The following is a 25,649-nucleotide window of genomic DNA, read 5'->3' on the forward strand; positions in this document are numbered from 1 at the left end:
AAATTGCTGTTGGGGAGGTGGAGGCTGAACTTAAAAATTAGAAACAAATTGAAAGAAAGAATAGTGAAGGTGCTGGGATACTACTGGAGAAATGGCGAAATCCCTGTCACTGGGAGCTGTTAAAGCAGCTGCTGGATGTCGTGGTTTAAATGTGCTGCATGCTGGTGCAGAGCAGGGGCTTGTCTTGGCAACCCCCTTTATTTGAACTATAGAAGGAAAGTTCTTGAGACTGGAGTTGTAAAGGGCAGGATGCATTATGGAATAATTGAAAGTTCTGGTCTCGGTTCTGTTCAGTTGGCGAGATTTCATGTTCAACCATTCTCTGCCAGGTCACCGAGAGTCTTCACAAGACGATCGTGAAGAGGCGGATGTCGCACGTGAGCGGCGGCGGCTCCATCGACCTGTCGGACACGGACTCTCTGCAGGAGTGGATCAACATGACGGGCTTCCTGTGCGCGCTGGGGGGCGTGTGCCTGCAGCACCGCAGCACCGCGGGGCTGGCCACGTACAGCCCCCCCATGGGCCCCGTCAGCGAGCGCAAGGGCTCCATGATCTCCATGGTGTCCACCGAGGGCAACGCCGAGACCCCGGTCAGCAAGTTCATCGACCGGCTCTTGACTCTCATGGTCTGCAACCACGAGAAGGTGGGACTGCAGATACGGACCAATATCAAAGATCTGGTGGGTCTGGAGCTGAGCCCAGCGCTTTACCCGATGCTGTTTAACAAACTGAAGAACACCATCAGCAAGTTCTTTGATTCTCAAGGACAGGTAATGTGTTGATATATTCCTTTGCGTCTTAAAAAAAAGTCAGTCTTGTCTTTCATAGAGGTAGTTGAAATTGATACCCGTTTGTGTTACGTGCAGAAAACCTGCAAGTGTTGTGATTGCATTCCACAGCATGCATTAATAATTATTGCATTTGTGATTCCAGGCCGTATTTAACATCAAGTAACTGAAAATATTCTTGAATTGTTAGTGAACTCTGAGTACAGACTCTGGGAGAATGTTCTCAGAATCATGGCTGGTTGTACTGACATATTTAGTCTTGACATATGTTGGAATTCTTTTGGCTCAGTGATAACTGCAAAAATGCTTTTCCATTCGATTTTTGAAATGCTGCGGTGTATTTGCTGAGTGTCCTTTTTTGGTTCTGTGTGTGAAGAATTAAGACACACAATTTTCTTCTTGTAGGTGTTGTTAACTGAGACCAACACACAATTTGTAGAGCAAACCATTGCCATAATGAAGAATTTGCTTGACAATCATACAGAAGGGAGCTCCGAACATCTGGGACAAGCTAGTATTGAGACAATGATGCTAAACCTGGTTAGGTACGAAATCCTGTTGACCTTCCTGCACAAAGTCGTACGGTTGGGAAGCGAGGTAGAGCATTCCCGTTGACGTCTTTTCTACTTGCGTCCATGGAGAAGCAGCAGCTGATTTTCTGATCCTCCTCCTTATGTTCTCCCAACTTCAGTAATCGTGGAGATCATTTATAGTGTAGCGGAACACACGCTGGTGGAGGGTGACGCTTTTATTTCTAAAGAACTAACCATTCCATAGCTTGGCCCTGTTCTTGTAAGCTTTCTTGGTTTCTTTTCTGTGCAACGGAAACCAGCTGAAGGGCAGATTTCTGTTCAGTTTTATACTAGGAGAAACTTTTCTGGCCAGAAGAAATGTGGTACTGAAAAAGCAGGTGGCGCAGACGGGGTTAATCCGTCGGCACGGTGCCGGGTCAGCCAGGGCGCGGGTCCGTGGGCTGACGAGGTTCGTCAGGTGTGCGGCCGTGTCGTGTGTAGCACATAATTAATCTTTCTGCCTTTTTCTTCAGGTATGTGCGTGTGCTTGGGAATTTGGTACATGCAATTCAAATAAAAACCAAGCTCTGTCAGTTAGTGGAAGTAATGATGGAAAGGAGAGACGACCTCTCATTTTGCCAAGAAATGAAATTTAGGTGAGTATTGTGTTGTGTAACTTCTGGGGTGGGTTAACGTGAACAAGTGTCATTTTGTTTGGTTATGTGTTTAAACAAATAACCCCCAAACTGTCTCACGCCAGTATTCCTGGTATAGGGTCCACACCCCCGTCTTTATCTTCAGACTCATTTAGAGCCTGCTGCTGCATTGAAATTGTGTTTTGCTTGTGGGGATACTATACACACATAAAAACGCTGTGTGTGATACAGACCGGGAGCGTTTCTTGGTGTCACAAAATTAGTTCACTTCTTACACTGAAATTGTAATAATTACAAATGATGCCAACAGCAACGAGTGTGTTTGTGGGGAGGGCTATTGAAAAACCAAAACCAACCCCCAAACAACAGCCAACCGAGCAAAAACATCAACGAGACCCAACCAAACCAACCCCCATAGGCTAACGCAATGTATCCATATGTAACAGGAACAAAATGGTGGAGTATTTGACAGACTGGGTTATGGGAACATCTAATCAAGCAACAGATGAGGATGTGAAATGCTTGACAAGGTAAGAAGGAATATTCTGGAGCTGTTTCTGCAGTTTTGGTGAGCGGCAGCAGAGTTGTGTTTAATGCATTATAGTGTTGAATTGATACTTAACTGTGTCGGTGGGTTTTTTATGACAGATTAGGTTTGCACTTGTCCTCAGGAAACCGATGGCTGAACCTGTCCCAGCCGTGTAAAAGCTGTTTCCTGGTGGACAGAACTTCCCTACAATTACTTTAAGAAAAAACCTGTTTTTGACGTGCAGTTAGACATCTGAGGAGAAGGGATTTGGTGCTAGATGGGAAAGGTGTCGGGGGAGGAGACGCTGATTCTGCTGAGCCGAGACAGAGCTGCTCGCCGTTTTCTTTTTCAGAGACTTGGACCAGGCGAGTATGGAAGCCGTGGTCTCGCTGCTCGCGGGGCTGCCGCTGCAGCCTGAAGAGGGAGATGGTGTTGAGCTGATGGAAGCGAAATCTCAGTTATTTCTTAAGTAAATAGTGACTTTTAACTATTTTTCTATACAATTACTCTAAGTAGATGCACCATGTGACTTTTACAAACTATGGTTGGTTAGAGAAGACTTGCACACAAATTTCAGGACTGTCTTCTGGTGGTTACAGCACAATTGAAAATTTGGACTATGCTACAAGAAATATCACTTGGGGCAGTCATGAGATTTTTTGGGAGGTTTATTTTGTATTTGCTCCTGTATGCAAATCTTCTCAGGTGGTTTTACTTATCCAAGTCACAGAATCACAGAATCGACTGGGTTGGAAAAGACCTCAGAGATCATCCAGTCCAACCCTTGGTCCAACTCCAGTCCATTGAGTAGATCATGGCACTAAGTGCCATGTCCAGTCTCAGTTTCAAAACCTCCAGGGCCGGTGAGTCCAGCACCTCCCTGGGCAGCCATTCCAATGTCTGACCACTCTCTCTGCACAGAATTGCTTTCTAATCTCCAGCCTCAATTTCCCCTGGCAGAGTTGAAGCCCATGGCCCCTTGTCCTATTGCTGACTGCCTGGGAGAAGAGCCCAATCCCCACCTGGCTAGAACTGCCCTTCAGGTAGTTCTAGAGAGTGCTGAGCTCAGCTCTAAGCCTCCTCTTCTCCAGACTAAACAAGCCCAGCTCCCTCAGCCTCTCCCCATAGGGCTTGTGTTCCAGTCCCTTCCCCAGTCTTGTTGCTCTTCTCTGGACCCGCTCCAGCACTTCAATCTCTTTCCTGAGCTGAGGGGCCCAGAACTGAACACAACACTCCAGGGGTGGCCTCCCCAGTGCAGAGCACAGGGGAAGGATCACTGCCCTTGGCCTGCTGACAAGGACAAGGGTCTGGGTGACATATAGGACCCTCTGTTCCCCTCAGGAGGAGTTGCCGACTACAACCACCCTTCTTTGTTTTTTCCTTCTAGCTGCAGTTGTAATCCGTTTTGCAGATGAGGTCCATCCGGGAGGCTCTCCAGGCAGAGCTTCTTAGCTGTTCTCTGCCTGATTTTCTGGGTCCAGGGCCTCATATCTATTTGTCTTTCTTTTTCTTTAGATATTTCACGCTGTTTATGAACCTTCTCAATGACTGTAGTGAAGTTGAAGATGAAAGCGCGCAAACGGGCGGCAGGAAGCGCGGGATGTCTCGCCGACTCGCTTCGCTGCGGCACTGCACCGTCCTCGCCATGTCCAACTTACTCAATGCGAACGTGGACAGCGGGCTTATGCACTCAATAGGTAAAGCACTTAGAGATAAAGGTGCAGAAATGAGTACATAACAAAGACATTGGTGTTTAACTTATTTTTACAGCTTCCTTAGTAGCTCTGGGTTTTTTTAATCAGGCTTGGGCTATCATAAAGACCTGCAAACAAGAGCTACGTTTATGGAAGTGCTCACTAAGATCCTGCAGCAGGGAACAGAGTTTGATACGTTGGCAGAAACGGTGCTGGCGGATCGGTTCGAGAGGCTGGTGGAGCTGGTGACCATGATGGGTGACCAGGGGGAGCTCCCCATTGCCATGGCTTTAGCCAACGTGGTGCCTTGTTCTCAGTGGGTGAGTTGATTCATGCCTTTTATTTCCCACGTTATTTCAAAATGTTAAGACTTGCAGTAAAAAACAGTGCAAACATGAAGGGTGTAAGAGCAGTCTGCTGAAGAGAGCGCAGACTACCGTCCATGATAGCTGGCCCTTCTCTGTATATTCTTGAAAACTCTACTGAGTCTAATTGTCAGAGAGCTTGATTATAAACTGCACTTTTACGGTCATCTTTTAGTTATTATCTAGGAATGATTTTGGATGTAGTTATTGCCATAAATGCGTGTGTTTGGCCTGGTTCAGGACTGTCTTCTGGTGGTTACAGCACAATTGAAAATTTGGACTATGCTACAAGAAATATCACTTGGGGCAGTCATGAGATTTTTCATGGATTTTCATGGATTTTTCATGAGATATTTATCATGGATTGTGTGTAGTTGTAATGCAGACAAGCAGAACTGTGTTTGCTCCTCTGGATTTTAGTGAGATGAGCTGCGCTTTGTCATACAGCAGAGTAACTGCTCATCTGTCTAGACTAATTGTTATGGATTTGTGTGACTGGGTGTTGTGGGGCAGATTTGTAGACAAGGAATAGCATAGGAAAGATATAAAGAGAGATCGTATATGCTTAATTCGGTATTTACGTGCAAGACTCCGTAGCAAATTTAAAGTATTAGTACAAACCGCTTGGTACATTTGTCGTAATTCTTGACTTGCTTTGGGTCACTGCCGGTCAGATTAACGTCTCGTTGGTTCTTTCCAGGATGAGCTCGCTCGCGTCCTGGTCACTCTCTTTGATTCCCGGCACCTGCTCTACCAGCTGCTCTGGAACATGTTTTCGAAGGAGGTGGAGCTGGCGGATTCCATGCAGACGCTCTTCCGAGGAAACAGCTTAGCCAGTAAAATAATGACTTTCTGTTTTAAGGTGTGTTATCTGCTCTTTCTCTCTGCTACAAATCACTTCAATAACAGAAGAAGTTTAATATAAAAATACAAAACTACCAGTCTATGGTGTTAAGCACTTGAGTGTTCAAATGATTTGAAAATAATCCAGAGTTGCCTTTGGGTCTGGGTGTAAGTTAGTCTCAGCTCTCGTGTCTGTTAAGTTTAGGGAGTTTTAAATGTTTTCGTGTTTGAAGTGAGTCTTGTAGATCTCTTAAGCTCACGCCCAACTGAAAAATACAAATCCCTCTGGAGCGAAGCTTTCGCCAGCTCTTCATGGCTCAACCGGTTTGGCTTCAGCTTGCGCTGGGTGCTCTGGAATGTCTCCAAGGCAATAAACGGGTCGTGCTGCCTGCTCCGTGTGTTCTGTGTTGTTAAAGAAGAAAACCTGTCGCAGTAACGAAAATGTTTGCAAGTTTTGTAGATTTCAACAAAGATTACTAGTCATTTAGTAAGCATAAATGAGCTGGTACAAGAGCTTAACATCTGTAAAAGCTTTAGTTCTCTTCAAGTCCTTTCCCTTCAGTCATAGTCTTTACCCTTCTGACTAGCTGAGTTATAGGAGTGATTCTGGGCCCGACACCAGCTTGAAGGCTCTTTCTGATGGTCCTTTTGTAACCAGCGGTTTGAGGACGGGAGGCAAAGTCTGAGGTTTCGTTTGTGCGTCCATTTCAGTTTTAAAAGTTGTGTACAGAGATGGAGCGTTGAGCGAGCGTGCTGTAAGAAAGAATCTCCTTTGGTTATCACAACTATTGAAGTGACCTGTCGTTTTCTCTAAATTGGAAATGAATTTAAATACACAGAAATTGATCACAGTTATGTTTCAGAAATGAGACTATAATATAGAAAGACCAGTGTTACCAGAAATGTGGCTCGTGTCAGAGGAAGTCAAGTGTTTTCAGGCTCTCTTAACACTTAGAGAGTTGCGGAGCGTTCCCGTGAGCTGCTGTGCTAATCTTGCCACCCGTTCTGATTTTCTTTGTACACAGGTATATGGTGCTACGTATTTGCAGAAGCTTTTGGAACCTTTGTTAAGGACTGTGATCACATCCTCTGAGTGGCAGCATGTTAGCTTTGAGGTGGATCCAACAAGGTTTGAGATTCAAGGGGGGGAAGCAAACGTATTTATTTGTGAACACGATTCCCAGTGTTTGTAAATGTCCTAGGATTCCTTTTTCCTTGTTGCAAATATTTTTCTCATACTTTCATACTTTTCCACTCCTCCCTTTGCCAGACCCATTAATTGTATCTGCAATCCTTATATGCAGGGAGGATTGTCCAGCACAGCGAGATGAGTTTTGCTGCATGTCCTCTAAGCCCTGAGAGAGTAAGGAAGGTAGAGAGCTCTTGCAGGACCTCTTTCCTACTTGCTGCTTCTTACTTCTGTGTAGGCTGCTAATGTGGGGATGGCCAGCAGTGCCAGAAAGCATCTGCTTTAGGTCATTGATTAATCACAGAAGCGAGATGGAATGCGTGCATGTTGTGTGTAATTTTTTTGCTTCAGTTCCTCTTACATCCCTTCAAGACTTGGATTTGGTAGCTGTTGTTCTGTTGCTTTCAATTATCTCTAACTCTTAGAAAAACTTGAAGTATTTGTCTTTCAAGTAGCTTACCAAAAGACAGGCCTTCTTCTTAATAGTTTAACTCTGAAATACCAGTGTCTACCTCAAAAATTCCTTTCAGAGCAACTATCAAACTGATAATGCAGTTATCAGTTGGAATTACGTATGTGTGTGTGTATGGAATGGCGTGAGAGAGCCGCGCTTATAGCTGTCTGTTACTGATTTCAATGGCCTCGTATTTGTAACTTATAGGGTTTAAAATATTGATGGAAACTTTTATCTAAAAGATCCTAAGTATTTCCGTAAGATTTCTGTTGACCCTGGGAAATAAGGTTACTGCCGAACATGTAAGTACAGTTGGTATCGTTCATTTGATTGCCGGTCATACATGTATGGGTCTGTTTCAGGCTGGAGCCTACAGAAAGCCTTGAGGAGAACCAGCGGAGTCTCTTGCAAATGACAGAAAAGTTTTTTCATGCAATCATTAATTCTTCCTCGGAGTTCCCCCCGCAGCTGCGCAGCGTGTGCCACTGCTTGTACCAGGTATGCCTGCGGCGGTTGTCTGCACCCAACTTTGGGCTTGGCTCTTACCATGCTCCAAGTCCAGAGCTTGGTCCAGTAATGGATGCGTAGTGGGCATTTGTTAAAGACTTTGTTCAGATCTTTGTTGAATGACAGGAATCTAAACATAGGGACTGAATGGTGATTTAAGACTTGGGATTGCGATCAGGAGGTCACTAAACCTTATTTTTTTAAGGAGTAGAATCACAGCTAGAAACTCAGACCTAATAAAGCAGCGGTAATCTCTGCTTTACATCTCTACGGGAGACTGAAGACTAAGCAGAGAGGTGATGATTGTACGTGCTTCTATCGGTTCACCCCTCTGCAGGGAAGGCAGGAAGGGCGGGAGGCAGGGGAATCACTGCTGGCTTGGGAGAAAGCAGAACTGCGTGGAGTGTAGAGACAGTGCGCTTGTTTGCTTTTTATACAGGACCAAGTCCATCAGAAATAAAGTTAGTTAATTCTCTAGAAGTCTTCCAGATCGTGCCTGTATGGCATTAACTTTGTGAATGGAATAGCTGCTTGTGCAGGTACTGGCTCGGGACAGTTGTTCTCTGCATAAAAACAGAGGCAATTTCTTCAAGAGCATTTCTCTCTGAAGTAAATTTTTCCAAAAAATGCCTATGAATTGTATTATTCAGGTTAGTGCTCCAGGAATACTATTCAGTTGTCCAGGACAGGCGGATACAATCTTACATTTTCTGCCTTTGACAGAAAAGCAGCTTACAGGATGCTCCTGAGAAAACACCTGTATGGTCCTCAGTGGACCACAGGAGTTACAAGCCCTAAATGTTAGAAACTGTGTGTTGAAGCTGAGTATAATGGAAGGAAAGAGATGTGAAAATGCTGTTGGCTGTATTTGGTGTGAGACGCGGGCACGGCCGAGCGCTTGAGCTGGCGTCTCCATTAAGTGCTCTGGAAGAGCTATTGGCTTTTCAGCCGCGGAGTAGAAATCTCAGGTCTCAAGGAAAGCAAGAAAAGCAGATATTCTGAGCTGTGTGCACTGATGATGAGTAGTAAAGAATTCCATGTAGCGTGGTCTAGTCCTGTTATTGCAGCGAGTGCTGTATTGGCGGCTGCGGCACCTGCTGCGGCTCCCCAGCCCGCGGCGAGCGCGGTGCAGGCGCTGGTGGCGCGGGGCCCGCAGGCCGCCTGCTCCGGTGGGCGCCTGCACGCGGGTTGTGTTTGGTTTTTAATGTGAAATGAGGAGGTCAAGCTGGTTTTCCTCAAGCTCAAGAGGTCGTGGCCTTGCAAAGGTTGACTGGGAGAGTATTGAAGTGTCATGGAAAGTGTTTCTCTGCAAACCACTTTTAATTCCTACAAGAGGTGGGATTACTAAAGGTGCTCCCCAGTGGGCATTGCCAGAGATCCTGCTGTGGAAGGATGAAGTCGATTGGCTTTGCTCTTGGCTTTTCATTCTTTAGTAACATGGACAGTTTGTTCTTGAAAGAGATGATTTACTGGCATATATGCAAGTGGGATTAAGTGATGCTCAGCTTCAACATTTACTGCTTTACTATTTCTAGTAACACATACATTTGTGTGCAAATGTTTGTTCATCACAAATAGTGTAATAACTCATTCTGTACTTTCAAATTTCAGAGAGTTTTGAAGAGTCTGGACTTTATCTGAAAGAAAGTACAATTGAAATCTGGATTTGGGGGGGTGTTAATCCTTTTTTATCACAAGAACCAAATAGGTGATTTTTATAAGGTAACTTCTTGTGTTATAAGGTGAATGTGTTCCATCCCAAACAACGGTGCAGCTGAGACTGAATTCTGCAGTGGCTTTTTATGCTTTAAGTTCTAAAGTAAATGTGTGTGCAAAAAATACTCATCAGGTGTGCTGCTCTGGAAATGATGTGTAGCCAGCGTTATGGAAACGGTGTATTTAGTTGGATATTGGGGTCTAGGCTGGGTGGCCTTTCTGTTGCCACAACAGGGCCCAAATGAAGGGTTTTCATCCCGAACCGTCCTCCGGTGGCGGGTTCACCCTTGCTCATGTCAGGTCATGTATTTTCAGGAGGGTTAGGGGTCACAGACAAGCCTGATCAAAGTAACTCCTGTGAAGACATTGTGCTACCTCATGAAAACCACACAAACATCCATGGTTTTTCTTAATGAAGAGGTGGAAATCTGACTTGCTTTAAACGCAATATTCTGATGAGCAGAGTGTGTGTGACTGCTTCCAGACAGGTTACGTGAAGTCAGGAACTGGGCAGAGGCACCTTTGGTTAAATATTAATAGGTCCTGCACAAACCTGAACTATTTACATGTAGTTTGGTGAGCAGAACAGCTTTTGCTGACCGGGGGGGTGTTGGTGTGGTTGTGGTTTGGTTTTGTTTCTCCTTGGCCTGTGTTGGCTGCGCAGCCGCGGGCTCCACTGCCGCCTGCGCGGCTGCGGCGGCTCCGAGCGGCTCCCGGTGCCGGCTCTCCCCGGCGTGCCGGCTCTCCCCGGCGTGCCGGCTGGCTTCGGCTTCTCGGCGCTGCTCGTTTGCTGTCACAGCCAATCCGAAGGGGGTGGGATTGAGCTCCAAAGCCAAAATGTCCCTCGCCCAGGGCGCGGGCACGCGGCTGATGTGCCGGAGCTGAGAGGTGTGAGAGGACGGGATGCTTCACGGTGCGTCCCTTTGCGTTTACATGGAGTGCAGGAATAAGCACAGTCAAGTCAGTCTGTTGATTGGAAATCCAGAATAAATTCCTGGAGACCCGCTAGGCTCTTTCTTCCTTTTCCCGCAGCGTTCTGTGGCCGCGTTCAGCTCCCCGAGGGGTAACCGGCGTGGTTCCCAGCTCTAACTAAATCGGACACACAGAGAAACATTGGGAAGATTTAAAACTCTAAATTTGTTTTAAAAGTCCTGTGTATTTCAGAGGTGTAACACTTGGCTATTCTTACTAACAAAATTATTTAGGGATGGTGAAATACATTTGAAAGCTGAATATACCACTGAAAGCCCAATATTGTATGTCATGAGCACATTAATGTGGTTTGACTTTTAATCTAGCCAGAAATAGTAGAAATGATTGAAATGCAACATTTGCTTGTTTTGTATTTAGTGCTTTGTAAATAAGATGTAATACAATTGTGGAATAAAAACTCCATCATCAGTCTTTAGTTTATATATTTCATTTTCTGTTGGTTATGTTTGTTACATTTTACTGTGTAATTTATGTACAAGTCAACATTGGTTTTTTGTTGCTGTATGTAGTTGGTGCTGTGACTTGTTTGTGCTCATCTCTGTTCTGTAGGCAACTTGCCACTCTCTACTGAATAAAGCTACCGTAAAAGAAAAAAAGGAAAACAAAAAATCAGTAAGTTTGGAGACTTTTTATTAGCCATTTCTTTCAAAGCACAACAGAAATCTCTTGCTGTTTGTTCAAAACATCTTCACTTCAGTCTATTTGACCTCACTGTAAAATCATTCTACTAATTCTGGCACAAAATAGCTTTCATTTCAATTAACACTGGAATTAAGTTATATTTAAAATATTCTCTGTGTGCCTATTTGAGTGAACCGAAGACGTTTTAACCTTACTGCTCAGTGTCTAATGCTCTGATTCCTCTGCCCTTGCCACCATCTTCCAGTTTAAAAAATGCGGAACAGAAGTGTTTCCTTTGCTTTTGGGGCAAATCTGAGTCTGTTTAGTTACTGTACTCTGGCAGATAACTGGCTTGGCTTGCAGCCGGGAGAAGAGAAACTGATACACCTGGGTGCTGACATGGACAATGGCTCCTATGGCTTGTTCTCATACATTTTCTTTTGTTTGCCTTTGACTAAGCACTAAAGTTTGGTACTTGTTCTATATCTCCTGAGAAGAGCGGGTTTGTTGCTTTCCGCAGGCGGCTGTTGAAGCGCTGGGGTGTAGGCTGTGTGGGGGTGTAGGCTGTGTGGGGGTGTAGGCTGTGTGGGGGTGTAGGCTGTGTGGGGGTGTCATTGCCCGTGGGACTGATCCTGTGGCAGTGACCTCAAAACACAAAGTGTGAACAAAACAGAGGCAGGATGGAAATTTACACTGTTATTAAGCACTCCCTTATTTTTTTGCTGTAATCATGTTTAACTGCAAAATCTGTGTGCAAACTAGTGTTTCACGACAATAGGATCAGTAACTGCATCACAAGGTAACTGAATGAAGTTGCTACTGACCCCGTGATTCTTGATACATTGTCTGTGTACTAATGGCTTTGTCTGTTTCAAGCAGCATGATGGGAGATTGAACTAATTATGTTGTCAATTACTTTAGTAAAATGGGGTTTGTTTGGTTTCGATTTAGTTTAAACAATATAACTTTAAATACTAAGCTTGCTAATTTTATTCTGTGAAAAGGTAGAATTTGACTTGCTTTAACTGTTCTTACTCATAATGAAATATACATAGAGATAGTAAATCTTTATGGAACCACATGTAGCACATTTAAGAACTTTATTTTTGTCAGGGAGTTTTATCTTTAACTTTTCATGGTCAAATGAAAGATATCTAGAGAACAGAATACAGAGTGGTTTTCCTAGAAGAAGGGAGACTTATTTTTTCTCACAACATCTTAGAATATTTTTTAGATAGCAAAGAGCGATGTTTTCGCTCGGTAGCTCGCAGGTCCCTGGCGGTTTGGGGCGCTGTGTGTGGGCAGGGGCGCACGGCCCGCTCCGGCTCAGTCGGTCGTTCCCCCTTTGGCAAATCGGTTGAGCTGCGATGGTTCTGAGGAGTATTTCTACAAATAGCTCCTTCCCGCAAATTTAAAATGACTTGTCAAACTTCATAGCGTAAGTCTTATTGCTGGAGAGGCTCTTGTGTTCAGTAGTGAACTTATGAGTATGCAAGTGGGAGACCCGCTCATTGCAGAAGAAAGGTCTGTGCTCTGTTAGTGCTCACTAACTCCCAAATGTGCTCTCGTGTCTGCGTGCATGAGTGATGCTGGCAGTGTCACCCTGGCAGTGTCACCCTGGCAGTGTCACCCTGGCAGTGTCACCCTGGCAGTGTCACCCTGGCAGTGTCACCCTGGCAGGACAGGGGGTGTTTGGCAGAGCAGGAGCACGGGGGGTGTTTGGCAGAGCAGGAGCACGGGGGGTGCCCAGCAGAGGAGCACGGGGGGTGTTTGGCAGAGCAGGAGCACGGGGGGTGTTTGGCAGAGCAGGAGCACGGGGGGTGTTTGGCAGAGCAGGAGCACGGGGGGTGTTTGGCAGAGCAGGAGCACAGGGGGTGCCCAGCAGAGGAGCACGGGGGGTGTTTGGCAGAGCAGGAGCACGGGGGGTGTTTGGCAGAGCAGGAGCACAGGGGGTGTTTGGCAGAGCAGGAGCACGGGGGGTGCCCAGCAGAGGAGCACGGGGGGTGTTTGGCAGAGCAGGAGCACGGGGGGTGCCCAGCAGAGGAGCACGGGGGGTGCCCGGCAGAGCAGGAGCACGGGGGGTGCCCGGCAGAGCAGGAGCACGGGGGGTGCCCGGCAGCCCTGGCCCTGGCCGGCAGTTCCTGGCTGCCTCTCAAGCGTCTTGAGCTTGGCATGGAAAAGATGCTTGACGCTGGCTTGCCATGCGAGGCTTTGCTCGGCTCACTTTCCCTTGTCTTTAACGCAAACATATTGTTTATAACTCTCAACCTCGCAGGTTGTCAGCCAGCGGTTCCCTCAGAACAGCATCGGGGCGGTCGGAAGCGCCATGTTCCTGCGGTTCATCAACCCCGCCATCGTCTCCCCGTACGAGGCGGGGATTTTAGATAAAAAGCCTCCGCCGCGAATTGAGAGGGGACTGAAACTGATGTCAAAGGTGAATCGCTAAATACTTTCATTTGCCCATATTGTGTGTTCTACCTGATTCAGTTCTGTTCTTTGACATGTATGAGAAAATTTAGTTGAACTTTTGTATGTTTTTGTAGCAACCATCACATAACGCTTAATAAATAGTGGGTTGGAAAGACAATTTATTTTCCTGGCCTAAACCCAAATAAAGTTTGTAAATACATAAAGTCATTTTCTAGTGTTTAGAAGCATGTGAAGGGAAATACTTTGAAAGTGAACATGTTTTGAATTAGTTGGCTTGTTGGCCTTTTTTTGGTCTTGAGTTTTCACAAGTTAACGTGAATGTTTCTGGCAGTGGAATTACACTGGCTACCATAACAGTTAGTACCTTAAATCTTTATGTGTCTTCACCATCTTCTTATCTTTTAGATACTTCAGAGTATTGCCAACCATGTCCTCTTCACAAAAGAAGAACATATGCGGCCTTTCAATGATTTTGTGAAAAGCAATTTTGATGCAGCGCGGAGGTAGGTCCTGTGGAACCCCCGGTGGGTGTCGCGCGTGCAGGGGAGCGCGGAACCTTCTCAGCCGTCCCCTCCACACCGCGGCCGCTCGGCATTTCCCTGGCACGCTGACGGTTGTTCTGGTCTCGAACTCCAGGTTTTTCCTGGATATTGCATCCGACTGCCCCGCCAGCGACACAGTCAATCACAGCCTGTCTTTCATCAGCGACGGCAACGTCCTGGCCTTGCACCGCCTGCTGTGGAACAACCAGGAGAAGATCGGCCAGTACCTCTCCAGCAACAGGTACGGCTGCGCAGGTGGCGTCAAGAAGGGAGTTAGTTGCTGATGGGAAATGAAATTTGGAAATACTTTCAGATGCTTTTGTTGTTATTACTGAGAAGAATATCTCAGCTTAAAAGCCTTATGTTTGGAAACCTTTGTCTTACTGGCAAGCCATTGTTGGGAACATGCCCAACGTGTTTGCTGCCAGCCTGTTGTGCAAGTGGACGGTTGCCTTACCTCTTGTAAGAAATGTTGTATGTGTAACAAACATCTTCCTTATTTCGTTGTTGAACTTTTTTTAAAATTTTAAAAAAGAAAACCCAGCCTGTTCAAGGTCAGGAAGCGCAGTGGGGAAAAATAATAGGAATTGCTGCGTAAAGGAGGACTTGAGAGTGATGTGCTGTTCTAGGGACCACAAGGCTGTTGGAAGACGACCTTTCGACAAGATGGCCACTCTGCTCGCCTACCTGGGCCCTCCGGAGCACAAACCCGTGGCAGACACCCACTGGTCCAGCTTAAATCTCACTAGCTCCAAATTCGAGGAGTTCATGACAAGGTAATGAGGTTGTCGTGGTTTCTAAGCTGTGGCATGTAAGGCAATATTAGTAGTTATTAAGACTCCAGCTTTCCTTCTGAAGGGGAGTTTAAAAGGCTGGGTCTGCGTATACTTTTTAGGTTTTTGAGTAGATTTTAGTTCCAAAAACTAAATTGAGAGCCAGAGATGGCAGTGATGTTTGATTTAACAAAGGTTCGGGATTGGGCGAACTTAATACTTTCATTGAAAGATGCACATGAAGAGGGTTTGGGGTATGTTTTTATTTTGCGATGTTGATGTCCATGTACTGCTTTTCAGGCATCAGGTGCACGAGAAGGAGGAGTTCAAAGCACTGAAAACATTAAATATTTTCTACCAAGCCGGGACATCAAAAGCTGGCAATCCTGTTTTCTACTACATCGCTCGGCGGTAAGGGATCTTTCACCTTCCTCTCTGAAATAAACACATAAGATACATAAGGAAGGGACACCAACGTTGTAGCAGACAAGACTCAGCAAATAGTTCATTTGTCAAGTTTTGGTGACGGTATTTTTTGAGTTGTTTCCTGAGTCAGAACTGTCATAGTTTTTCCATGCAGGGGTATGTGAGTATCTGTGGAAATATAGCTAAACTTATACAATTATACCATGTTTTTCAAAATGGTTGGGATCTGTTGAAGTATCACTAAAGCAATGCGAAGAGCAGATGTTGACATGGGAACTTTGCAGGGGACTCTGTTTCTCCAGTAAGGCAAAACTTGGGAAGATTTAAGTCTTCCGTACTGTGGAAAGTAGTAACTCAGAGCAATGAGTAACAGGCTGCAGTGTTGAAGAGTTCGGCGGGAATACCCCAAGATCAATATTTGTTTACAGGCAAATAAGCCACAATTATCTCTCTTGAAAATAAATAACTAAACAAAATAGGAGTTTTCTTTATATTCATGTTGGCAGTTGTAAAGCTGAAAACTGGGTGTTTTGATGTGGTTCTTGAGTAAGCGCACTGTAAGATCCATGGAGCTGAGTGTGTTCAGACCAGTTTCCATAGCAGTCGTGTTCCTCACTGAGAACCGTTCCTGCCCTGTTTAACAAAGGAGATTCTCGGTCACTGTGCTCGCGAGCAGGTGCAGTCGCAGCCCGGCCGGGAGGAGCGGGCGAGGCTGTGGCACTTGGCGCCGGTGTCACCGCGCGGTGCGGCCGCACTTTGGCTGCTGCCAACATGGTATGAGTGTCCTGATTTGGTTTCTTTTCCTTTTTTTTGGGTGGTTTGGGATCTTGTTGCTAGGGCATTGTTGAGTCATTCCACTGTGTATCTGGATCAGTTGATATTCTTCTTGTGCTGTGAAATCGAATCCCTTCTGTCATTTTTCTCTGTTTTGTTTCCTGGGCAACAACCCGACTTGTGAAGCCACCGCTCTTCTGGTTTTCATCCCTACACTGTTACTAAAATAAAAATATTGATCTTGAAGTACTGCCATGGAGTTTTAAAGCTGATATCCCAAATAATTAATAGGAATACAGACCTCTGAGTTATTGCTGCAGGCCGCAGCTATGCCTGCAGCAATTCTGACCTCCCAAAAGCAAGCAGAGCTCTACTGCAAGGTGTGCCAGACCTTTTGGGGATATTTAGAATAGTGGCCTGAAATGCTGAATAGTTATTTCGGAACAAAGAATTTCTCCAAGGGTGGATAATTTTGTGTTTATCATGGACTGAATTACCAGCATGTTTAGAACAACCTGGACGATGCATCCATGCCTATCGTTTCATTTTGATTTCAGTGCACTGTTGCCAAGCAACAAGTGCAGGGCTCCCACGTTTCCCTGCCTCCTCCTCGCTCCCTTACCAACTCATTTCTTTCCAGAGAAACACAGGGCGAGCTGGACTTGGGGCTGCCCTGAGCGCGGTGTGAGCGCGCAGCCCCGTCCCGGTCCCTGTCCCTGTCCCTGCCCGGCGCTGGGCACGGCCGCCGCGCTTAGGGCCCTTCTGCCTTGGGGGTCTAATTCTGGTTTAGGGCCCTTCTGCCTTGGGGGTCTAATTCTGGTTTAGGGCCCTTCTGCCTTGGGGGTCTAATTCTGGTTTAGGGCCCTTCTGCCTTGGGGGTCTAATTCTGGTTTAGGGCCCTTCTGCCTTGGGGGTCTAATTCTGGTTTTGGTAGTTTCCTGGTTTCCCAGTCCTGTATGTGAATTTCGAACACTCCACAGCCCCGTTTCCACTTCCCGGCTTTCATGAGAATGAATAAGTCTTGGAAGTCTGGGTAGCAAGTCATTCAGTGTGGGGACTTAGAGTGCCAGCAAACTCTGGGAAACAGTGTTTTTTGTGGGGTTGCTGTTCACCAAATACTCTCATTACAGGTGAAATGTTCTCTGAGCATTTACAGTTGATTGCACGTAGGTTTTTTGCATCCGGTATTGAATTCTTCAGCAAAGACGCCTGTAGTGGTTCGTGCAGTTTCCGCGGCCCGGGGCGGTTCCGTCCCGGCACCGCGGGTTGTGCTCCCGTCCACCTGGGAACGGAGCTGCTTTAGGCTGTGCGGGGAGAAACCGCCTGAGCGAGAGGGTCCGTGGAAACACCCCATTCTGCACACGGGAGGCCGATGCTCTGGCTGGCCAAAGAGTGGCAGGCAGGGCCGGTTCTGATACAGGGAGGAAGAGCTGCCTTTGCCTAGCGGGGAGAGAAATGCCAGAGGGCTTTGCAGGTTCTAAAGGGTAGGAAGGGGAAGGGAAGGCTCTATGTTACTGTTATCAGCTTATTAATAAACAATATTAGGGATACATCAGTATCAAAATAATATAATTTGATTTAATAATAAATTTCCCCTGTAAGACATGAAGATTGAACCAAAGGCCTCTTTGAAATAGGTTTGTATAATAAAACATCCGATCAGTGATATTACTATGCTTATTTGAAAAGAAGCGCTGCCACCAATTCAGTTCAATACAAACATAACTTTATTTTTACTGAAATGCCAATGAAATAACTGTACAAATTCGTTGTGCAACATTTGCTGTTAGAAACGAAAACAAACGTCCGGTTGTAGAAATCCTGTTTGCCGTTGGGAAGTGGTGGTGTCTGTGGTACCAGTGGGGCGGACGCTCCGGCCCTCGCTGAACCCGGCTCCAGGCTCAGCAGGGGCTTCGCTGGCTTTGCAGCACCTTCGTGCTACAATAACGAGAAATTAAATGGCCTGAAATGAGTGGAAAATATTCTATAAAGGTTTGTAATATTAAGTGAATAATACTTTTCAGTTAACTTGTTCTTCAGTTTTCATTTCATGCTGTTTGCAAAACTTCATCTGTAGTATATCGAGTACCTTTGCCACATAACTTCGTTATTTTCCTAGAGAGGACAGAACCATGCGTGCAACTATCACTACTCGCTGATGGCGCAGGTGCCGAGGAGAATTAATTGCGTTCATGCTCGTCCCTATAAAGCACAGATTTGGGCATGTTCAATGCCATGGACTGAATGCATTCTTTTTAAGTCACAAGATTCAAGGATTGTTCCAATGACAGCTTCATTGATCTTTTACATAACTTGCCTTAGAAATTGGCTGATATTTCATTGTACTGGTCAAACAGTAATATTTTGATACATTCTGGCTGACGTGCGATATTCTGTTAAGCATAATATATTAACACTTCAGATTTTTGGATGGCGCTTGAAATAAAGGAATTGCGTTACACCGAATGGTGTAGGTAGCTCCTGTTGCTGGAGCACGTCATGGCATTGAACATCTTGTGTTTGCCTCTTTTATCTTTGTTAACATGGAGAGTGAGCAGTAGCTTGCCCGTGGTCTCTAAGCCGAGACGGAGCACAAAGAGCTGTCGCCGCCTCTTTTCCCGTGCTGAATTTGCACCCTGTTGCAGTTTACACCCTCTTAGCAGACATCATGGCATTGTCGTATTGAATTCCTAAATTCAAAACTCTTGTTCTTCGTATTTAAAATATCCTAATGCATATGAAGCAAACATAGATACACATGCTAGCGATTTTTCTCAGGAATAACTTCTGCGTAGTGAAACAGCCAGCTTTAGTTCCTTTATTTTTCCCCTCCCTTTTGCGTGTCGTCACAACTTACAAAGAATCTGCTGCTATGTTACAAGAATTGCTCCCTGGCAAGTCAAGCAAGACAATGCAGATATGATACAGGCCTTCTATTTTTTCCAGTTGTTTAATGACAAAATCATACATAAAATCAGTACTTAAAATGCTGATGCTTTATTCTGTGCGAGTAAAATTAAAAATTTAAATACAAAATAAGCACATTTTAAAAACCAAAATTATAGGTTAGTTTTACTCAAGTAAGACATTAAAATAAGTAGCAGCTTAGTATCAAGACATTAGTGTGCACTTCTTTAAGAACTGTTGTTGTCTTTAGATCAGTGTCTGAACTTTGAATTTCTTGTATTTTGATTCGTTACCTGACCTGGATGTCTCAACTCCACCCGTGTATCACAGGAATAAGCTCAGTACCTCTCCCAAGCCCTTAGCCAATGCGCATCGCCACTGCGTTGAGCATCACAGCGTACACCAAACAGACCTCGCGGGTACTTGCTCCGGAGGGCACGCGGGTGTTGGCGACGCTTGTCGTGGATTCCTCTTTCCGTAAGCTAGCAGTTGTGCTTCGAGGCAGCCGGGAGTAGTTCGTGGGCATTCCGCTGGTGATGCTCAGGGTCATGGGGGTGGTGGCCGGGGCCGTGGGGCGCGCCAGGCTGGTGTTGGCGCCGCCGGCGGCTTGGAAGTGGATGGTGTGTGTGGCTGCTGCCTCCTGAGAACCCACTGCCCCGCTCGGGGCCTCCGGGTACAGCAGCAGCGCTCGGTCGGTGCTGGCGAGCAGCACGGTTTGGCTGAAGGTCGCCAAGGTAGAAACCTCCTTAGCTTTGAATTGTTTATGCATTTTTGTCAGTTTGCTCGGTTCGGTCGCCGCTGGAGAAGCAGCTTTGTCTGCTGCCTTCATCCCTTTGATGACGGGGCCGGGGTCTGTGGCCGCGGGAGCCGCGGGCGCTGGCGTGGCCTCTGCCCACAGCACGTCGTGGGCAGCACAGGGAGCCCCCACCACGTCGGCAGCGGTGCCCCGCACCCATTTCAGCAAGTACGGGATGTTTTGTACGTCGCTGCAGGCCCAGGGGTTGTTGTACAGCGTTATGAGCTGCAGCTGGAGGAGCTGGTCAAAAGCTTTGTCGGGAATGTACGTGAACTTGTTGTTGTGCAGGTAGAGGCTTGTAAGGCGGTGCAGTCTCAGCAGCGTTCCTGGAAGTATCTGGGACAAGAAGTTACTGGATAGATCCACCGTCTCGATGTTGTAGGGCATGTTGGTTGGAACTGTCCAAAGTTTGTTGCTGCTGAGGTTGAGAAACTTGAGACTGCTCAGCGTGTTGTTGATCAGAACAGCTCTTTCCACCATATTCCTGGAAACGTCCAGCACTCTGAGGTTCCACTGGTAAGCTGTATCGAGCTTCTGGAGAACTTTAATGTTGTTGTTTATGGCATATAATTCCCATAAGGACTTGGGCAGATGAGCAGGAACATTCTTGAGCCAATTATTTGAAATATCAAGGGTCCTCAAGTTGGTGAATCTCGTTAGCTGATGATCGAGATCTACAAACTGGTTAAAGGACAGATTTAAATACGTAATGTTGTCTTGGAGTCCGTGTGGCAGTATAGTTAAGTTCCTGCCTGAACAGTCCACGTTCCTGTCGTTTCCTGAGCATGTACAGGTAGAAGGACAGACACCCAGGGCAGTGGGTGTGAAACACAGAAGGACCAGCAGACAGGTAGACGTATTCAGTACCTGGTATTCCATTGCTGCCTGGAAATAAATAGATCACAACGACACCCTTTAAATCCATGCAATATATTTTATGTCTCTGCAAGGGTTGTCTTTGCAATGACCACTTGCAGGAGAGATTAAGTAAAAATATCAATAAACCCCTTTGTGGCACGGTCCTTTTTAGAATTGTTCAAGAGAGACTTTACAAAGATCCCTTCAGAGCCTGTCATGTTGTCTGGCAGAATGAGACTTGTTTTTTCATCTCCCTTTCCCCCTCCAGCTCAAATGAGGGCTTTCTTCCGAAAATGCAAGTCTCTTCCAAACGTTATACAATGTCTGCTTTTTGTTTTTAGTGTTTTCAAGCCTATATTATGTTTGGAATAATGTGGTCTTTTATACCGGATGAAAAAATGGCTGTCAACTGGATCTGCTTTACAAATCTCTGCAGCAGTGTAGCAATCCCCCCCCCATACATGCATGCTATTTGCTTAAGTAAAATCCGTTAAAATACATCTTAAATCACTAAGAATTTAGTCTGAAACCCAAATTCCATGTTCATGCTAACATGCACAGCGTTATTTTTCCTTGTTATAGTGTTAATTACATTCTCAAAGCTGGTAAACACATGTTTGAAAGCTGAATTAATGTTAGTAAGAAATCTCTGACACTGCAGCAAATTTCTGGTGCAAGCATCTGTCATCAACTAATAATTTCCTTCTTATTTCTGCCTCTAATTTTATAGTGGGTTTTTGTGGTGAAAACCAAACCCCACAAACTTACCGTAGTCTCTCGTGCAGTATCAGCACCTCATTTCTGTGCGAGATGGAAGCGCAGAGGTCGTCTGGTCCTGGAGAGCAGCTCCGGTTGCTGGCGGAGCCTGCGCTGGCTCCCGAGCTGCATCGTCTGCCGCTCGCCGGCTCTGCAACCACCTGATCTGCCGGGCTGTGGCTGCCGGGCACTGCAGCGCCGGCTGCCGCCTCCGCTCGCTGCCAGGCCGCGCGGCAGCCGCGGGGCTGGGCTGCTACAACGCGAACGCTCAGCTTCTCCCTGTCTGCATTTTACGCTCTGCGAATGCATCAAAAGACAAGGTGCCGGCTCGCCTGCAGGAGCAGCACCCGGTGCCGCTGCTGTCGGAGCTCGAGCTTTGAAGCCATTTGAATGTTCCTATTTAAAAAGTCAGGTTGTGTTCTTTTTTACCTTCGATTAACCTCTCCTCCCATAATAAAGGTTCATGTTAATTTAGGATTCCTACCTTAAACTTCTTAAAGCTCCACTGCCAGAATATATTTTCATTATTTTAAAAGACTCACTTTTCTGCCCCTCAGGTGAGGCGATCACTCTATTGTCAGATACAGCATAGCTCAGCTTTTAGGGTTTTACAGATTAGTGAAAGTGCACAACTAATTTCGCTAATTATTTGCCTGGGTGTTCTGCAAACTGTTTCTGTTTTATCTATAAAAATCAAAAGTGTTTAGGTAGAAGAAAGCCCTTTGTACTCCCAGTGTTCGGAGCCATTTCAGCTCTTTAGTGACCACTGCATTGACTGTTCGCTTGCACCGTTCTCCGCGGTATCAAGCAAAGTGTGAAGGGACTGCAGGTTTTGCGCCAGCAAACTTTTTGCAGTATTTGATCTAAAGGAAATCTCACAGCCGTTAGTAACGACACCTGCGGTCTGTCGGGGGCGTCTCGCGTGCCTGTCATCGTTGGTACCATGTTGTGTGCAGCCGCCTGTAGGAAATGGGCCTGTGTCCAAAGGACGATACGTGTGCGTGTTGCGGCGTTTAGACTTGGGTTTGAATTCAGAGCTTTGCATCCGAGAAGATCCTCGGTTGTGCTTTAAGTGACCAAAACATCTTTGAATTAGAAAGCTTTATTAAAATGGACATGAATTCATTGCATTCAGTTGTACAGCCCAGCAGAACAGTGCGCGGAGCTCTCAGCCCTCTGCACTGCGCTGGTGTCGCTGCAGGGCCCGGCGTGCGTGTCCCGGCGTGCGCATCCCGGCGTGCGCATCCCGGCACACACAGGCGTGCGCGTCCCGGCATGTACATCCCGGCACACACAGGCGTGCGCATCCCGGCATGTACATCCCGGTACGCACAGGCGTGCGCTGTTTGCTGTGGTCTCCAGAAGCCGGGTCACTAGTTACAGGTAACTGGTGAGCACAACCCAGGTTGGATTTTGAAATGATTTGTTTCAGGCAGAAGCAGGTTGTTCCCTTTTGTGAAAGCTCAAGTTACAAAACCCCGGGGAAATGCCCGTGCTGTGGTCTCGCTGTTCTTGCCTGCATCAGCTTCTTCTTTTTCTAGTTGTTTGAAGAACAGTTCACTTAACAAAAAAGTGAAGTAGCAGTTTTGCCGTCTACAAAGGGTGTTGTGGCTGCAGCAGCTGGGGCGGTGGCTCGTGCATCTCTTGGCTCGGTGACTCGGGTGGTGGGGGCAGCGGTTCCTCTGGTCCCGAGTGGCTCTCCTGGCCCTCGCTGGGCTCAGGAGCATGGTCCTCAGTGGGGTCCCTGAGCCAGTCTGGTGGAGGTGGCAGGTCTGGGGACTCAGGGGCCGCGAGGGCAGCGCAGGAGCGGGGTGCCCCGGTTGGGGGTTCCAAGCAGGGTGCCCCAGTTGGAGGTTCCGAGCAGGGTGCCCCAGTTGGAGGTTCCAAGTGGGGTGCCCCGGCTGGGGGTTCCGAGCAGGGCGGCGGGTCGGCGCTGGGCCGGGGAGCGCTGGCTCCGGAGCAGCCGGCCCCGCTCTCCTTTCTGCTCCTGCAGCCGGGGGGCTTCTCTGGTGCAGTGGGGTCCTGCTGTGAGTTTGTGTCCTGTTTCAGTTTCCAAGGCAGCATAAATAAAACTGATGAGCGCTTGGTAGCCTGGTCAGGGTCCATGAAGATGTCTGGTGTGTCTCCGTCTGCAAACGGAGAACGCCCTGCCCAGTTGGAATCAACTGGAACTGGCCTCTTGCAGCATTTCCACAGAACAATTATAAGAATGGCTGTTAGCATACTGGTCAAGATGATGCCAATGATGAGAGCTGCCACCCAGCTGCTGTCGCTGGGCTCTGGGGACGCCTCGGGGAACGGGGCTGCTGCCGTGACCGCCGGTGCGCCCCCAGCCTTGGGCAAGATCAGCCCCGTTTCTTGCCGCGGGTGCGGAGGAGCTTTGTCCTCGCTGGGGCTGCCGGTGCTGCTGTAAGCGTTTCTTTGACTCGCGGCCGCCTGGAGGGGTGTTGCTGCTGAAAGGGACTTCCAGATTTCTCCGTAGAACAGAACCAGGATGACTTGGTTTCCAGCCATTTTCCTGCAGCCTCTTTCGATCTGTCCTGTCCTGTAGCAGGCATGAAATACAACATATGAACTTCAAAACTGCTTTTGCTGTATAGTTACACTTGACTGACTCCAGGCAATTTTATGTTAATACTCTAATAGTGAAAATAATATTAGAGTCAGTGTTTGAAATTCCATGTCTGTTCCCATTCCGTGATGAGCAGGTTTGTCACCAACTTTACAAACAACAGGCAGATTTTCAACACTATTGATTGTTCTAATTAAGTGACTTTGAAGAGAATGTCTTGCTTATTATGACCTTTATTTACCTTATCAGAAAAAAGCATCAGCAGAGAAGTCAGGAGTGTTTCAGATTAACAGTTTTGATCAGTCATGTAAATAGTTGTGGACCGGGAACAAAATATGAACCACTCCCAGCAGTATTGACAAACAGGATTGGCGAGAGTAAAGAAAATTGGTTGGTTTTGATAGAAATAAGCCGAGACCTAACTAAAAGTCTCTTTCCGTTTCTCTTAAACTCTTATTTCCTGTTATTGCGTCTCTTCAGCAGTTAAGGGTAAAAACGATTCAATTTAACTTTTTTCTGCTCCTCTTTTCAAAATATAGTCAATTAATACTTGCATATAGTTTTTGTGATAGTTCATCATAACAATGTTGAATGTGTTTGAAACCCCAATGCTTTTAAGGTGCAGACATTCAACGAGAGCTTTGAACACCCTCTGAAGTCAAGACATACACCATTTCAAATCAAATAATACAAATGTAGAGCCTTTCCCTCTGAAGCTGGTTCTTACCTGCACATGTATGTTCTACCAGCCAGCATGTGTCCCTGGTGCGCAGCCCGGGCAGGCGGCCCAGCCGGGGTGGAGGTGCAGGCAGCCCGTTCTGTGGGGTAGGAGGAGGTTCCACTATCCGGCTGGGGTGGAGGTGCAGGCAGCCCGTTCTGTGGGGTAGGAGGAGGTTCCACTATCCGGCTGGGGTGGAGGTGCAGGCAGCCCGTTCTGTGGGGCAGGAGGTGCAGGCAGCCCGTTCTGTGGGGCAGGAGGTGCAGGCAGCCTGGATGGGGTGGAGGTGCAGGCAGCCCGTTCCGTGGGGCAGGAGGAGGTTCCACTATCCGGCCAGGGTGGAGGTGCAGGCAGCTCGTTCCGTGGGGCAGGAGGAGGTTCCACTGCCCGGCTGCAGGAAGCGGCAGTGAGATCAGTGACTTATGGCACAGCCTCGTGCTCTGGCAGCAAACTTCTCAGCTCTGTTTTTATAAAACCCAAATCTTTAAACGTTTGTGGCTTTTGTCCAGTATGCGTGCGTTATGTAGAAATTCATAAATACTTGTTTGCCTCTTTGTTGGAAATAGTTGTAGTTAATTCTGTGCAGGCTGGGACTGGGTTTGAGTCTCGCTGAGGATTCCGTAGCAGGGTGGGTTTGCTGTCACGAGCACTGGTGGAGCCGCAGCCTCCGGCTCGGTGCAGGGGGTCGCAGGAAGCTGTCTGATCACAGGGTGACCTGCTCACACATCTTTGTTTGAGTAGTTACGTTAAAAAGCAGATTAGTACAGATTTTGCCCTGTGCCTCTGCTGTCCGTGTTGCTGTTGGTCTGGCCGGCGCTGGCCCTCGCTGCCGTCGTCACCGGGGCCGTGCTCTCCGAGCAGCTCTGTCTGCCCTTGTCCACGCCATTGGTGTAACCCAGGCTACTTTCTTTGGTCTCCTTGAGCACTTTTGCCTAGCAAGGCCGCCCGGCAGAAGGAAACCCTGTCACTGTCCCGGCTCTGAGCAGTGTGACACCAGCTTGGATTCTCGCGTTTGTGCTCTCAGATTCTTTTTTAGCGCTTGCACCGCCTGCGCTGTTGCCTCATGTGCTCGTGGTCATTTTGGGGAAGGAAAAGGCAACTGCAATGCAGCATCCCCAGCCCTGCCCTTGGCTGGCTTTGGCACCAGAGTGAGATGTTCTCAGCTCATCTCCCCTAAATACCAGGTTGCCATCGCCGATCTGTCACAGTTCGCCCTTACTCTTCCTGGCC

At 47.0% G+C, this 25,649-nt stretch overlaps 3 protein-coding genes and 1 long non-coding RNA gene across 7 annotated transcripts in view; 2 read left to right on the plus strand and 2 right to left on the minus strand.

Annotated features, from left to right (window-relative positions):
- Positions 1–25,649, plus strand: part of NF1 (neurofibromin 1) — a 68,230-nt gene that overhangs the window by 18,567 nt on the left and 24,014 nt on the right. The window contains exons 21-36 of one of the 4 annotated variants that reach the window (XM_065036651.1): positions 330–770; positions 1,194–1,333; positions 1,834–1,956; positions 2,403–2,486; positions 2,838–2,954; positions 4,001–4,182; positions 4,288–4,499; positions 5,245–5,406; positions 6,413–6,516; positions 7,393–7,528; positions 10,796–10,858; positions 13,143–13,301; positions 13,703–13,800; positions 13,934–14,080; positions 14,469–14,615; positions 14,913–15,023. In XM_065036651.1, the coding sequence (XP_064892723.1) occupies positions 330–770; positions 1,194–1,333; positions 1,834–1,956; positions 2,403–2,486; positions 2,838–2,954; positions 4,001–4,182; positions 4,288–4,499; positions 5,245–5,406; positions 6,413–6,516; positions 7,393–7,528; positions 10,796–10,858; positions 13,143–13,301; positions 13,703–13,800; positions 13,934–14,080; positions 14,469–14,615; positions 14,913–15,023 (2,426 nt within the window). Of the gene's footprint in view, positions 1–329; positions 771–1,193; positions 1,334–1,833; positions 1,957–2,402; positions 2,487–2,837; positions 2,955–4,000; positions 4,183–4,287; positions 4,500–5,244; positions 5,407–6,412; positions 6,517–6,691; positions 6,760–7,392; positions 7,529–10,285; positions 10,859–13,142; positions 13,302–13,702; positions 13,801–13,933; positions 14,081–14,468; positions 14,616–14,912; positions 15,024–25,649 lie in introns of those variants that run through there. The other 3 variants (XM_065036652.1, XR_010467312.1, XM_065036654.1) reach the window with 3 other exon arrangements.
- OMG (oligodendrocyte myelin glycoprotein) lies at positions 18,744–21,373 on the minus strand. The gene is made up of 2 exons (XM_005503251.3): positions 21,142–21,373; positions 18,744–20,400 (listed from the first exon to the last, which is right to left on the minus strand). The coding sequence occupies exon 2, from the start codon at positions 20,392–20,394 to the stop codon at positions 19,078–19,080; it is 1,317 nt and encodes a 438-aa protein (XP_005503308.2). The 5' UTR covers positions 20,395–20,400; positions 21,142–21,373; the 3' UTR covers positions 18,744–19,077.
- EVI2B (ecotropic viral integration site 2B) lies at positions 22,528–24,605 on the minus strand. The gene is made up of 2 exons (XM_021288758.2): positions 24,429–24,605; positions 22,528–23,674 (listed from the first exon to the last, which is right to left on the minus strand). Exons 1-2 carry the CDS (start codon positions 24,455–24,457, stop codon positions 22,723–22,725), a joined length of 981 nt encoding a protein of 326 aa, XP_021144433.2. The 5' UTR covers positions 24,458–24,605; the 3' UTR covers positions 22,528–22,722.
- LOC135575899 (uncharacterized) lies at positions 24,421–24,897 on the plus strand. Its single transcript, XR_010467314.1, has 3 exons — positions 24,421–24,503; positions 24,650–24,705; positions 24,764–24,897. It is a non-coding gene; the product is annotated as an uncharacterized LOC135575899 (long non-coding RNA).

This window comes from Columba livia, chromosome 20, assembly GCF_036013475.1.
Source record: "Columba livia isolate bColLiv1 breed racing homer chromosome 20, bColLiv1.pat.W.v2, whole genome shotgun sequence".
Classification (NCBI taxonomy): Eukaryota; Metazoa; Chordata; class Aves; order Columbiformes; family Columbidae; genus Columba; species Columba livia.

What these genes read in the sequence shown, in the direction of transcription:
- EVI2B (XM_021288758.2), bottom strand. Translation starts at nt 24,457, where the DNA reads ATGCTGGCTGGTAGAACATACATGTGCAG. An exon ending in GGTAGAACATACATGTGCAG is followed by an intron (nt 23,675 to 24,428) that starts GTAAGAACCAGC and finishes TGCCTGCTACAG; the next exon opens with GACAGGACAGATCGAAAGAG.
- OMG (XM_005503251.3), bottom strand. Translation starts at nt 20,394, where the DNA reads ATGGAATACCAGGTACTGAATACGTCTACCTGTCTGCTGGTCCTTCTG.